General features: G+C 38.2%; 1 protein-coding gene across 1 annotated transcript in view; it reads left to right on the top strand.

Annotated features, from left to right (window-relative positions):
- Positions 1-15,509, top strand: part of LOC114148366 (E3 ubiquitin-protein ligase SH3RF3-like) — a 105,553-nt gene continuing 90,044 nt past the window's right edge. Inside the window, 2 exon segments of the mRNA XM_028023597.1 lie at positions 1-1,108; positions 1,111-1,646. Coding sequence (XP_027879398.1) covers positions 847-1,108; positions 1,111-1,646 — 798 coding nt within the window. The 5' untranslated portion in view covers positions 1-846.

The following is a 15,509-nucleotide window of genomic DNA, read 5'->3' as shown; positions in this document are numbered from 1 at the left end:
AAAAGAAAAAAGGTAGTTTAAACTGACCTCCACACAGAAATGCTAAACATTATACAACTTTAATAAGTGATTCATCTTTTTAACACTTTTAACACATCTTTATCAGGGATGCCAATGTTTTATTGACACTTGTGTTCAATGTTTTGCTCTGTTCACGGCATTTAATAATCCTTAAACAGGCTTGCAGTCCGTGAATGGAGATTAAGTTCTTGTTCTGATCATGTTTTTTTTCTATAGTTACAGTGTTTAATTTGAAATGGCAATTCAAACTAGGAGAATATTGCTATTATGAAAGAATAGAAATGATGTGTTTGGTTATTTTTTCCATCCATCCCCTTTTCATATGTTGATTCTGAAGACTGAGGAAATATTCACGATACTTTCACTGTGTAGTCTTGTAATTCCACCTCAAAATGGCATAAAAGGGCCTTTAAATGAAAAAAAATTGGAGGAGAAACTGCTTAGGGACCATGGGACATGCCCGCCAGGTGGCGCAACAAACCACTCTTTTCGTCGAAGTCGTCAGTTGGTTTTGGTTACTAAGGTAATCAATAGGATGTCTTCTGTCACACAGCAAAAAGGAAGAAGGCTTAAACCGTAATTGAAACTAAATCCTTTTATGTTACTTATGTTAATACACATGGTGCATCTAGCTCGGTGCTGTTTAATGGAGACAAAACCAAACTGGACAAAAACTGCACATTTTATTTACATTTTACTGCAAATATCTGAAGACTGCATGTGTTATGGTCAGATTGCGACTGTGAGCAGGTGAGACCCGTGTGACACCAAACTCGTCTTTTTGGACAGTTTGTGCGCAAAATCATCAATTGGCGTTAATCACTGATGGGCTGTGCAGCTGCCCGCCGCATGCTTGCGAGTGATGGTTTTAGGGCTTTCTGCCTCGGGTGCACGAGCGCGCACGCCGCAATTGTTGATGGGCGCGCGGAAAATGATGATGAGAGCGTGACCTCACCGCTTTCTGCACAGCTGCTGGAGAGAAGAGGAGGAGGAGGCAGTGAGAAACAGAAACACGCTGAGAGAAACAGACGGAGACCCAGAACAGCGGAGAGCACTCAAAACACACCAGGAGCTGCGTATTGGCAAAAAAGGGGGCTGGACAACATCGAAGTGCGTCCGTGGGCACCTTCCACACCACCCGGGTTCACCTCCCAGAATGTTCTGTTTTCCCCAGAAAAAGTCCCTGCGGTGCATCCACGCACACTGAAGCCCAGATGCTCACCCTCTCCGCCGACATGGACGACTCTTCGTCGCTACTGGATCTGCTGGAGTGCTCGGTGTGCCTGGAGCGCCTGGACACCACGGCCAAGGTGCTGCCGTGCCAGCACACCTTCTGCCGCCGTTGCCTGGAGAACATCGTCAGCTCCAGGAACGAACTCCGCTGCCCGGAGTGCCGCATCCTGGTGGACTGCGGGGTGGACGACCTGCCGGCCAACATCCTTCTGGTTCGCCTCCTGGACGGGATCAAGCAGCGGCCGCAGCGAGGGAGCGCAGGAGGAGGAGGAGGTGGCCGGCAGTCTCTAGCCGGAGGTTCGCTGCAGGGGTACGCTGCCGGGATATCCGCCTCCCCTCCGGGAACTGCAATTAGAGAGCTGCCCGTGGCCACCAGGAGCTCCCCTGTCAAGGTTGGTCACTTTCCGTTCATGCACAAAATCTGCTGGTTTGACTAATGCAAGATATCTTGTACTTTTAATCCTATGCACAACATAAAACACGAAACCCAACTTCATGGACTTCATACTGTAGCAGCAGAATTCGGTTGAACAAACTTTTTGGACAAGCAAATCCGTCACTGTTATAAGCAGCAACTGCTGCAGAGTGTCTCTCAAGTAGGATGTCTTCATTCAAAGTCCAGATCTAAATTCATTTGGGAATTATTGACAAACTTTGAAGATTGCTGTTCACAGATTCCTTACATCCAATCTTTTTGAGATTAAGCTATTTTACAAAGAATGGTACAAAATGTCAGTGTTTCGAATGCAAAGCTGGCAAAGATATAACCCCAAATACCTGCAGCTGTAATTGCATAAATGTATTGACTTGTGAAGGAAATGACTGGAAATGACACATTTAAAAAATATATTATATATATATATATATATATATATATATATATAAATATATTTACAGTATATAAATGCATGTATCATTTTTCTTCCACTTCGCATTATAACATTATTTTGCCTGGGTTACTGAACTAACCTGAAAATGAGAATAAGACTATTCTGTAAGGACCAACCGAAAAGGTCAGTGTCATTGTGAGGTTTCATTTCCCACACTCAGACAGAGTGGAGTGGGAGTCATGTTTACTTCCTGTGCAGTGCAGCCAGCGCATTGTCTTGTGGCTGTGGCGTATTGGAAAATGTGGCATGTTGAAGAATGTGGCTGCAATGTGGCAATGAGACAGCACAATGTGATGCGAGCGGCATTGAGCTGCAAAAATGTTAATTGCTATTTTATCTTTAAGGACAAGTCAAATTCTTGTGACGAGGTAGAAATACTTCTGGTCATTGATTGTATTTGTCAGTGACAATAATGGCCTCTGATACAAATCTAAAATGAGCAGAAGATGATAAATTTCTCTCTCCAACAGTGGAAGCTTTGCAAAGTGTAAATAGCGATTCACTGATCAATTGCACTGTCCAATTTGCCCCCTCATTGATGATCACCAGGTCAATCCAGAAAATTCTGACTTTTTTAGTACCAAAAAGTCCCTTAAATTTCAGACTGTGAATGCAATAGTGGTTATTTGGTTATTTTTTGTTTATTTCAATAGAAATCTCTTAAAAGCCAAAAGCTATGCAATATATACGTATTTTGAAGCATATGTTAGGTTAGTGTTGGATTACTGGCTGTGCCAAAGAACTTGTATGATGTTTTTTTTTATGTTTTTTGTGTTGGAAAAAATGAACCAGTGAAAACCTAAGTTGGCATGAAAATTTGATTTAAAGAAAACTGGGAGCCCAGAAAAAACCTGATCTGTGCACATTTGGTTGTTTCTGGAACAACAACAAAAACATCATTAGATAAATAGCATTCTAGAAAAGTCACTAGGTTTTTGTTGTGATCCAGTGAGTGGGAAGTGAACTGTTTGCCAAGTAAAGGCATTGTCTCTAGCTTTCTTACCTCTGACTCCTGCTCTGCAGCAGTCTTATCAGGCATCCAGTCATTGACTGAAGCAGTGTAGTGTTTTAGTGTGATGAGGTGCAGCAGGAAGAATCATTCATTCATCACAGTGAACAAAAATCCAAAAGAATTTTAGTTTTGCTCATAAAAGAAAAATGAAAACTGAAAAACAATATTTGATAAGGTTTTAGTTGTTGATGCACACTTCATTTTGAATTTCAAGCACATTGAATATACAGTGAAATGTTATTAAATAAATTACAGCAAATGTAATCATAAGTCAGCTGTTTTTCTGTGATTTTCGGAACCTGTAATTCAGGGTATCCAAGCTTAAAGCTTTTACCTTTATACCAGCTCTTCATGATTGGTTATGTTTACTTAGCCAGTTAAAGTCACATGATGATCAACTTTGCAGATTTCTTCTAATTGCCCTGCTAATTGCTAAATTTCTTCACATGTTTATGTCCAACCTCACTTTCTTGTGTGATCAATTATTTGCTTCTGTGTCAATATATACTTTTCACCCTGAAAACTTGACAGCAGTAAAAAGGTTAATAAAATAGTGTGTAAATGTTACAATGTATTTGAGACTTGAGCTGTTGTAAGATGGTAGACGTAAAGTTAGTTGGTAGCTTCAGCATCTGGTACTGTTGGATCTGGGTTTATATTAGGAAGATAATATGGGAGTTATTTAGTATATGTAAGATTATAGCTTTTAACATAACCCCACTTCAACAACTGTAAACTATCCTGATCATACATGTAACAAAATCTACTTAATGTTCTTACTTTAGGGCCTCTTTGGGAAGTACTCTAGTGTGAACTTAGATTTTATTGCCTCACTCACAAGTGTACACACATGCCTTTAACCCAGTAACCCCTCTGCCTGTAGTCTATTTTCCCAAGTCTCCTCCAGAAACTCTCAGGACCAAAGCTTCATGATAAAAGTGTAAATTATTTTCCCCTTAAGTGTGGAGTGTGTGTGCCCATGCATTCTGGTTTGTAGATTCCTTTACACATAAAGAGCAGGGATCTTTTTATAGGCGTTAACTTTGCTGTTGTGTGAAACACTCATCTAATATGGCTGCGTATACAGACATAGTTCGTGAAGGAATCAGACAGGTGAAAAACAGAGCATTCTGAATCAAGTATGAATGTTTATAGATGAGAATGGATGTGTTGCCATGGAAAGGGAAGCAGGGGAAAGGCATGCTGAGTCAGCAGCGTGAGCAGCAATTCCTCCAGCTGTGCTCTTTTACCCTCTACTGCAGACGCTGTGCTTTGACCAGTTAAAGTCTATCAAAGCAGCTAAAATAAAAATACCAATTTTACATGGTTGATTTTAAATTTAATCTAGTCTTTTTATTGACAGTTAGTGAATTCACTTATATATATATATATATATATATATATGCCATTTGTGCTTTGCTAAGTCAAGTTTGTAGTCTTACTTGACCATTATTACTAATTCTCTTATTGACATTGCGTGTGAGCATTTCTCTCATTTCGATGTAAATGGGTCAATGAACAAAGTTCTAATATATTGCATTTATGGTCTACAGTCCAGATGATATATTTAACTTTTTATACAGTCAACTTTTTATACAAGCAAGAGAGCAAGAAAAAACAAAGAATTGCTGTGGCGCTAAATAGAGTTGTCAGATGCTTGTCCCCCTGAGAGGATGGAGTGTATGAGGTATGTGAGTGAAAAAGGACCTTAACACACCAACCCTACAAGTGTAAGGCAGGAGGCAAAAACATTCAAAGTGCATCCAGTGTAAGCGGGATCCTGTTTTTTCATTCCACTTTCAAAGCTCCTGTGTGTAGCGGGGGTCACAGAGCAGTACTATATGAAAAGCAATCACAGAAGCTACTAATGCAGCTCAGAAAATCAACTTTGAGCAAAATGAGATAGATATCAGAGCAGATCTACTGGACAGTCAAGGTTCCAACCAAGAGTTATACACTTCTGATTAACTCAGGTTTGGCTTTCTTTCTAGGGTATCTTGTAGCAAAGATCAAAAGCTTAAGTGAGTGGCATTGCCTGCATAGTTACCTGAATAAATATTTACTGTTGCCCTACAAATGCATTCATACAGTATATTCCCATTTTGTCAGGTTACAAACACAAACCTGAATGTGTTCTATTGAGAGTGTATTAACTACCAATACACAGTGCTGCATAATTGTGAACCTTTGTCCATACTAATTTGCAAACTTACTTAAGCTCAGTGTGCCTGAATGGAGTAGCAATTTTATAATATGGCTAAACATTCTCAATTTATTTAGAATGAATATGATCTTTGACTGAGCCGTTCTAACACATGAACAGGATTTGATCTAAATCATTCTATTGTAACTCTGACTGTATGTTTAGGGTCGTTGTAAACATCTACAAGTTTTCCCCTGGCCTGTGCAGTGTGTTTCCTGTTCTTGTTCAATAATGTTATCCAGCAAACTTCTCAGACAGGGCGATGAAACAAAATGTGCCATAAGGTCGGTGTGTTGCAATGACAATATGTCTTGGAATAAAAATACACAAATTCATATTGCACTTTATTGCAAACATAGATCTAACAATGGGGGATTCAGAAAATAAAAGGTTTAATTGGAAAAAAAGTTTAATCTTACTAATAAAGACAAGCAAAATCTTTAACCATTTTTGGCATGCAGAGAAAAAAAATGCATTGTACTTATGAAGTTAATTAACATTTATCATTTTTCATACAGTTATTTGCAATATTTATACGGTGCACGCTTATCTTTCAATGATTGTGATGATGATACATTTGCAATATATCATTCAGCCATACTGTCAGACCTTCACAGAACACCTGTATTTAATACTGACACTGCATGTTTTTAAGAATTATGAAGTACTTTTTTGATGATCTATCATATAGAATCTCACTAAAGTACATTAAAGTTTGTAGATGAAGTGAGAGAATGTGAAAAATTTCAGGAATTATGGATACTATTTCAAAGTGTATGGCGGCAACATCATCCGCTTGTCTTTTCCAAAAAAAGACTTTGTTCAGTTCTATTCAGCACAAGGTATTTTGTCAATCACAGTATTCCTAGGGGCAACACTTAGTTTTTGTTAACAGATGGGGCTTTATTTTATTCTGATGCCAGCAGTTCATTGTTTTTATTTCTGACAGCCTGGGGGTGTGTTTGTTTGTGTCTTAGCTGTCAAGCCTGAAAACCTGTTACTGGATTTTAGTAAAATTTGATTAGGTATTAACCCACAATCTTGTGATGAAGTTATTTTAGGTGGAGCATGTTTCAGCATTTTGTCTGCCTTTTTGTCCTATATCACTGTGTCCTCTCTGTCTACTGCTCACATGGTTTCTGTCGGCAAACTGTGAAATATTTAGCACTGACATAACACATTTCAAGACCAGTAACTTCAACAGAGGTGGATACTTTCAAAGCGCTTTCCGGTTTGTGGATTTGTTTGGAGAAATGCTGTCATTGGCTGGCCTCTGATGAATGGAAACAAATACTGTGCAGTGTATTTATAGAATCAGTGTACACTGTCATGATCTAACTTTTTCCCTGTACTGGGATGTGGTAGAGTTTATTTTTGAACAATGTGTTAAAATTCTTCTTATCCCACAGTGCTACTAGCAAAATGAGCAGACAATAATAAAGCTTGGTTTTTACTTGCAGATTGTTCTTTACTTTGCAAGTATTTGGCCTTGTGAAGTCTGTTGAGTGAGAGGTCTAAGGTTTACATAATACATCTTTTATACCAATATGAGTATAACAGATCCCTGTTGGACAAAGACTCTTGGAGTTTTTTAAATAAATATTTCAGTAAATAAAGTTTTCAAGTACTACAATGTTGGCAGGTAATTTTAAACAGACATGCTGCAAGAGCTTTTGCTTGTCATGATTTTGGGAGAAAAGGAAATACAATTTTTTTCTCAGAAATCAAAACATAAATTTTTAATTTGGAAGGGGAATACAGGAAAAATGAACTGAACATACTGTCATGACCTGAGTGGAGAAACCCAAAGTTTCTCATCAAATCCAACTTCAAACTTCAAAATGGTTGTTGCATGTTTAAAGCCTAATGACAGATGTATATTATGCAAAATTCTTAGATTCAACAATTTTGCATTGAAAGAAATCTTTCACTTTGTTTCATAGTGTTAAACATTTTATAAGTATAGCAGCTAATGTGATCAAAAATTTAGAAGACAGACCACATCCAGACCACCTTAATGTATCTTTTCTGCAGTGACAGCAAATATCTGTATTTTTAGATCTCTTCGCTGCCATCAGCAAATAGAAATTTGCAAATCTTCCATCTTAAATATTCTGAGAAACTGAAACTATGTCAGCCCTAGTGTCAGTATCAGTGAGGATGATAAAGGAATTGATTCCTGAGACGTAAACACACTTTTGTCAATCAATTAATGTCAGAGACAAAGTATTATTGTGAAGTGTTCAACCTGTTTTTCTGTTCATTTTGCAATGCAGCAGTTTGTCAGAGATCCCAACCCTTCCCCTTGATCTTCTCCCATACCTGTATTTACCTGAGGTTGACATGGCAACGCCTGAGGTAGCCACAGCAGCAATGACGCCACCTGCTTTCATCTCCAGAGTGAGACATGGCTTTGCACTGTCATTCCCAGCGATTAGGCGGGGGTTGTAAAGTGGACATAGTCTGCTTCAGATCCCTGTAATAATCCTTTGAACCTAGTGTATTGTAGTTCAGACACAAAACAGAAGAAGACACAAAGCCTAACCTCAACTTGTGATTAACTATATCCTCATGAGCATAAGTTGTTTTCATTAAATATCAACATCCTCAACACAATCTGCGCTACTACAAACATTATTCTCCTTCTTTATCGACATAGACACAGATTCTCATTTGAAATCTGCTTGCACATTCATTCACCTTCATTAGTGTCACAGTCTGTAGATCTCTCCAGTAAAGAACTCAATATTTTTCTTGTCACCACCTTTGCACTATTTGCTCACTTTATGAATATTTCACACGCTGGACTCAAACCCAAATAAACAGACACACACAATTATTTTGTCTTTTTACTCATTTGTTTTGCTGTGTGTGTTTACACTCCAACACAGATGGTTATAAATGAGCACATACTTCCGTAAACCCATGCTCTTCACTTACTTTACATATCCTCTTTCTCTTTCCAAGTGCAGGAATGTTTTTAATTTTAGTATGACCACATAATGATCTCCTCCAACACACATCTTCCCCAGTCACTTTCAGTCACACACATGATTATGTGTTTGCTGCCATTTAAAAATTGTGTTTTGTGCTGCTTGGGACATCGATGTTGTTTTCTTTTATGTGCGTCTGTAAAATCTGTAAGTGTTGGTGTTCTAGTAAAAATTCCTTCGTACATTTGTTTCTCAGTCTTGTGCTTTTGTGTTTTGAATGTTTCAGCATGAAGCTGCTCAGGAACAATATTTAGCTTCTGCTTTATGAAAAAAAAAGATACAAGAACAACTAGTTTAGAGACATTTCCTTTAAAAGAATGGAGTCAATCTCCTATGTAAATGTTGTTATAAAGCTTTGTACTGCCTATACAGATTGTTGTCAATTCCAATATGTCGAATAACTGGTTTTAAAACTTTTTCTTTCTTTCTGGACTGTTCTTAACATCTTTCCTCAGAGATTAGTATGTTCATTGCATTTAGCATGGTTAGCATATCTAGTATTATTAAGCATTTGTCTTGTTGTGTGTTTTATGGAGAATGTAGACTCTTGCTTTAACTGTAAGATTTCCAAAAGGTTTCCAACATTTTAATGTAGCAAGATGTTCCATAATAGACTGAGGTTGAGCTTTACAAAATATAAAGCTGAGCATCTCTGCTGTCATACATGCAGCCTTTGTTGGATGTCAGTCAATATGCCGTATTAAAAATGTTGCCTAAATTTCTCCAAGTGGGCAAAAATCCACAACATGTCGAAGATTGCTCTGAAAAAGTGGGGTTCAGAATGACCAAAAGCACCAAATGTACAAAAAGGCAAAGAAACAAAATGACCAGAACCAAAATACAGGGTGAAGTTCTTTGTTGGGGCAGCCTGATGACAGTGTAGAGGAATCTGTTTACTTTCATGCCTTATTTTCTTTGTCTGACTCAATTTCTAACAACCTAATTGATCTAAAAATAGGTAACATAGGAATCTTCTTCTTTCTGTAACAACCTCAGTATAGGATCGTCATTAGAGTGATCTGTTATGGCTTAATTGTAGTACATTCACTGAGTAGAAAAAGATACAATTTTCTGTCCAGTTACCTCATCACTGGTCAGGGCTACTCAGGTTGAAAAACAGATCATATTAACCTGTGATACTGCTGCAATTAACCTCCATAAAGAAAACCACTATGAAATGATTTAAGTAAAATTTAAGACTGGTTAGACCAGGGTTTGACAAAATTATAGCCCTCAGGGACTGGTGTCCTGCAACTTTTAGATGTGTCTGTTGTTTTGCGGCATGAGGTTTGTTCAGTTTGTTTGCGTCTAATCCTGCATCCATCACCTAACTAATGTAGGCATGACACTGGACAGAGGTGGATTAGATAGGCGGCAGGGCGGTGGATAAAGACAGCTCTGTTGGCAAGAAGAAGGTGTAATGATTTTGTGTGTCTAGAAATGGGGGTTGGTGTACAATAGGTGTTAAAATCTAAACAAGCTTTCAAGCTTGACTGCTATTCCCACGGGTGTGCCCAGTTGCACAAATACACACATGACCACACACAAACACATTAGGTTAGGGGTTAACAACCCCCCAGCCTTCACTCCCGGTCTTTTGGTTACTGTGGAGATAGAGGTGAGAAGTCACTGGTCAGTAGTTGAACCAATATTTGACAGACAAAATGTGTCATGATTAGAGATACAACAAACAGATTTTTACTGGCAGATTTTAAGGTCTGATTTTGTCATTTTTGTATTGTTAAAAGGCTATGAAACTGATTTTATAGCCTTTCTTATAATTGAATATTTTGCATACATTCAAACAAAAAAATGTGCAGGTCCTCTGATAGAGGTCATAGTTTAGGTGTTTACCACTAAGTAGAATGGGCAGTACACCAGTGAATCCTATGCTTGGTATTCAATTTCATAATTTAGCTAATAGATGCAGCTGCTTCACCATAAAAAAACATCCAATGATTCCCTCTACGCTTTGCTTTTGAGCAAATCTCAAGACCACATGAAAGCTGAAGGTATGTAGATATTTACTGTATAAAGCTGGTGACCGCAGCACATTGTCGGCCTTATGATCTGCTAACACCCCTCTGAGATTTTATACGGGTTCTCAATTTGAGACTGAGCTACTTTCATTCCCCATTGCTTCCACTTTGTTATAATACCACTAACATTGCACAGATGGCATCTAATCATGGTACTAATTGGACCTCTAAGAGCATCCCATTTTTTCATTAATGTTTTTGGAGGCAGCCTTTATGCTAAGGCGCTGAACTTTATATTCTGGTGTCCATGTAAATAAATATAGCTCCTGAATTTAAGAGATTAGATGGGTGACCCCAGACCTTTGGGTGTGCCAATGAAAAAACATAGTCATGTACATGACAGGAGAAAGCTTTTGTTGTGAGTCTTATTGTGCATTGCATAATCAATTACAGCACTATAGGTATGATTTTGTCTTGGTGACATATGGTCAAAAAGTACAAATTAAATGACTTTTGGAATACAAAGCTGTTAACCATAAGGGCAAAGTTCCTCCTACTGCCATTGGAAGCTGTCACACTGTAAAGTTACCCCAGTTGGTCTGAAAACAGTCTGTTACAACATGGAAAAGGTGTTACGAGACATCCTTTGTGACCACAGTATTTTTTTCCATCCTGTAAAGGCTCTTGTAACTCCTAAAGCACCATGCAGCGAAATGTGTGCGTGACAACAGATGAAGTTCCACTAGTGCAGCGCTCGAAGAAGTGGAACGGTTCTCTCGGGAGAGAGGTGTCGCAGAAACTCAAGGTGTTTCTCCAGGTGTCACACAGCGCAGCGGTGTGTGCGCGTGCGTGTTTATGCAGTCGTACCTCTCCCTGGTAATGTATTTCAATTCCTTTCTCTCATATAGAAGAAGTGTCTCTTCCACCTCCTCCTCATCTTTCTGTGGAGATGTTGAAATGCGCCCACTTTAGATTTGGCAGGAGACAGACTCTTGGCTAGAGCTGAGTAGAGATATCACTGTGCGCGCACACACACACGCCCCCCCACACACATATGAAGAAAATTACAACATGGCAACAAACACAGGTCTTCTGTTTCATAAACCTGCTTTCCACACTCATAAATCTAAACTTCAGTTCGTGAAGTTTTGCTTTTATAAGCACTTGTGCAATCAATTATTGCTCCTTTTTTAAATATAAACATATTGTTGTAAAAAAGTGAAGTGATGAAAATTATTGAACAAATCATGTAATTATTCACAAAGTGTATCAGTCAAGTGTGTTGCAAGATTAGTCCTGTGCGAGACTAGGATATCGTTTTAGTTTTTATTCAGCGAATAAATGGTGATATTCTTCTCAAATGTTTACTTCATTCATAAAAATTACCTGGAGCTTACGTACAAACATCTGCAGTTATTTTAAGACACTGTTCCACAGTGTTTTCTGTCTGCAGCACAGCTGTGATTGGTTTCCCTCCTTTCTGACATTTCTGTATGTTTTTGTGTATGCATAAATGTTACACGTGCATATTTTCACTGGCATATATATACGTGCATATGTAGTGTTTGGTGGTTTAGTGGTCGTATGTCTGTGCACAAAAGAGGATGTGTATAAATGCTTGTGTGCAAGACTGTGTGAATTTCCCTGACTTTTAGAACCATGAATCCATGTGGCTAAAATCATAAAAACATAAATTTCCGGAGAAGGAAAGGATGAAAGCACGCTTGTTTTTATGTGGTGAATATTTTGGCTTCAGCTTTGCTATGGGTGTGTGTTTCTGTGTTAGAGGGATCTGGTAGTTTTTTCCCTTCGGGATACAGATTATGTAAGCAGAGAGAAGTGAGGTCAAACACCATCCTCCCTATGGCTGCGCTCTGTTTGGACTGGGAACAATGGGAGCAAGGGTATGAACAAACTCCTCTGCTCCTTAAATAAAAAAAAAAAACTTACACTCTCCAGAGACTCTCGGCTGACTGCTGTTTTCCCAGATAGTAGAGAGGCCTCTGTTTTTTCTCAGCCCCATAGATCTGACATTTAACTTGCTTATTAAGCATCACTTTATTAAACAGAGATAGATGAAGAAGTAAAGAGAAAGAGGATTTGACTTCCTGGACCAGAAATAAAATATGATTAAAAAATAAATATTTCAGTAATTCCATACTAACTCACTTTTATATTGTTTAGATTAATTGCAGAGATCCCAAATGTTTTTATCTGTGAATTTTGATGATTCTGACTTGAAGCTAATGAAAACCCAATATCCAGTTTGTCAAAATAAGATTTTTAACACAGAAATTACCTCTAAGTACATGCACTTGATACGTGGAATGGTGTGGAGTACCTGTGGCATTGCTGAGGTAGTTTGGAAAGGAAGACTAATGAAGAGGATTTTTCAAAGAGAATTCTTGTACTATGTTCATGTTATGGCCTGCATAATCACTGCTAGGTTGACTGTTGTCCATCAGTGACAGTGTCCACAGGGAATGTAAACCAAGAGAGGTCAGTGGTGTACCCAAACATATTAAGGGAAAGTTGAGTTGAATGAAGAAATGTGGTAGAAAAAGATGCACAAGCTACTGGGACATGTGTGGCTTTGAAAAGAAAGCCAAGCCCATTCATAACAGTGTGGATTGTGTTTTTTTAGTTGGCTTTTAATTTATTTAATTCTAAATTTTATTTTGGTTTGTAATTTATTGAACTCCACCAGTATTATTTTTATTTATCACTAATTAAAAAAAAACAAAACATCTTAATGGTTCTTTAATTAGTAGTATATAACTGAGTAGTTTTGAAACTGTAGCTTGCAATTGAGCTTACACTGGAGAACAACATTAAATATTCTCCAAATAAGAATAAAAAAGCATTTATTAATACATAGCATTTAAGTATTTGGAACTAAGGCCCATATTATAACAGTTTTTGTAACTGTCTTTGGAGACAGTTTGCATAATTTTCTGCCAAGTGTCCATGAGTTTCTAATTTTATCAAGGTAAAGAAAAAAATCTGTAAGTTCTCAATGGGCAGCTCTGAAAAATAGTACTGGGTGAGGGCAAGGTGTATTTATCTGGCTCTCACTTTGACTCATTCATCAAGTCCACCTGCTGGAAACACTTAAGTTATTACGTGTGGGCATTATGAACAGCACAACTGAACACTGGCTGTGGTCCTGCGGCTGATTTTTATTGGTGCTGGTCTTAAAAAAAAAAGAACATTTATAATATCGCTCTTGGCTGGAGGTGACTCAGACTTCATCAAGTCGAATGCTGGCTTCTATTTTGTGCTTTTGTATTATAACTGATCAGCCTCCACAACCTGATATTGGATAAGTGGAGGACAGTGGTTATATGGATTAATTGAGTGGAGGATTAGAAAAAGGTGACATCAGTTTGGATGCTAATTTTATTCCTGACCTGGTGCAGTGGTGAGAAATGCAAAACATTGCATTATATGGGGAGTTGGAAACGGTTATGCGGTTTATGTTCATGGTGCCCATATGTCAATATAACAGGGTTGAAGTAGTTGTTCACCAGAACGTTTTTAGAAGACAGAGCCAACTCCCATGCCACAAATACCCAAGGGGTATTTGGTAGCATTACCTTTGAACTGACTTGGGTCAAAAGTGTTGGATATCCTCCCACAAGCTTCTTACAATTGTTTGCTGGAGTTCCAGCCCATTCCTCCTGATAGAACTAATGTAACTGAATAAATTTTTTAATCTGGGTCGCTCGCACATCAGCTACTTTGTAACATTTTTTGGCTGTAGGCTTAGGGCTATTGTCCATTTGGAATACCTATTTGTGTGCAAGATTCAACTTCCTGGCTAATGTTTTTAGGTGTTGCTCCTATTTTTCTGCATGTTCTTTCCTCTTGATGGAATCTCTTTTATGAAGTGTACCAAATCCTCCGGTAGCAAAACAGGCCACAATATGATGCTGCCAACCCGTTTTTGTTGTTGTTGTTGTTTTTTGCAGTGATGACTTCCTTCTTGCTGAGTGGCCTTTCAGGTCACAACAGTATAGGACATGTTTCACTGTGGATAATGACACTTCTTTCTAGCTTCAGCCAGCATCTTTGCAAAGTCTATATGACTTTTTGAATAGATGAACACAGTACCTTCAAACATTTAGAAATTGTCCCCAAGGGTCATCCAGACATGAACAATTCCCCAACTCTCTTCCTGATGTCTTGTCTGATTTAGTTTGACTTTCTCTTTGTGTCAAATAAGAAGCCAGTGTGTTCAATATATGACCTCAAATATATCTATAGGTCTGCTTACAAAGTCATGACATAATCATTTAGGATTTTCTTCATATCTTTTAAAATATAGTAACAATTCTGCATGTCAACTTCTAACTATGAAGATATTAAGAAGGAAATCATATTCTGGCTCTTGGAGATAGATCTTTGTATTATCTTTTTTAGATGAGAGAACAATTAAGTTTTACCACATTTGCCTTTCATGTAGCCACATTCTGATCATTTTGTCCTTTTAGCGCTACTGTAAATCTCTACAAGAGCACACTGTTGGACAGAACTAGGACTATCATTGCCTGAAGAGGAACTTGAATAAATACCTTAGTAATTAATTAGTCACAAAGTACTTGGCAAGTGAAATAATGTCAGTGAAGCACCTTATATGCTGAATTATTTATAAACCCAACTGCACAAAGTGTGCATGTGTCCAGAAGCGCCCTTTATAAGTACATGCTAATTTTGTAAGACGCACTGATTTTCCATTAAATCTTAACATCTGGGTAGTGATAATTTGTCACATTGGGACTAATATTGACAACCTTTAAATTGAAACTTATTGCTCTCTCTGCTTGCTGAAGCATTGCTCTGTCCCGGTTTATCACTGTCACATCTCTGGTGCTTTCTTTTCTATTTTTCCTAGCTCACTTTATCATTTCTCTAATCGTTGTCTTTGACTGATGTTTGTCCACTTGGAGAGGGACTTCCTCAGAATGATTGCAGCCACTTCCCCACTCATCTCACCATTCATTCCTTTCAGCCTTCCTCTGAGAGTTTGGCCGCAGCACAGTCTCATTTCTGGCTCCCTTTACCCAGTCGTGCCAGCTCTATTAAAACACTGTAGGTCATCATGTGGTTCTCTGGCAAAAGTTGCACATTGCTACGAATGGAAAATCACTTGGTTTGTCATGTATCACCCCTGTGTTG

This window comes from Xiphophorus couchianus, chromosome 7, assembly GCF_001444195.1.
Source record: "Xiphophorus couchianus chromosome 7, X_couchianus-1.0, whole genome shotgun sequence".
Lineage (NCBI taxonomy): Eukaryota > Metazoa > Chordata > Actinopteri > Cyprinodontiformes > Poeciliidae > Xiphophorus > Xiphophorus couchianus.
The sequence above is the reverse complement of the archived record's forward strand: the minus strand, read 5'-3'. Positions and strand labels throughout refer to the sequence as shown.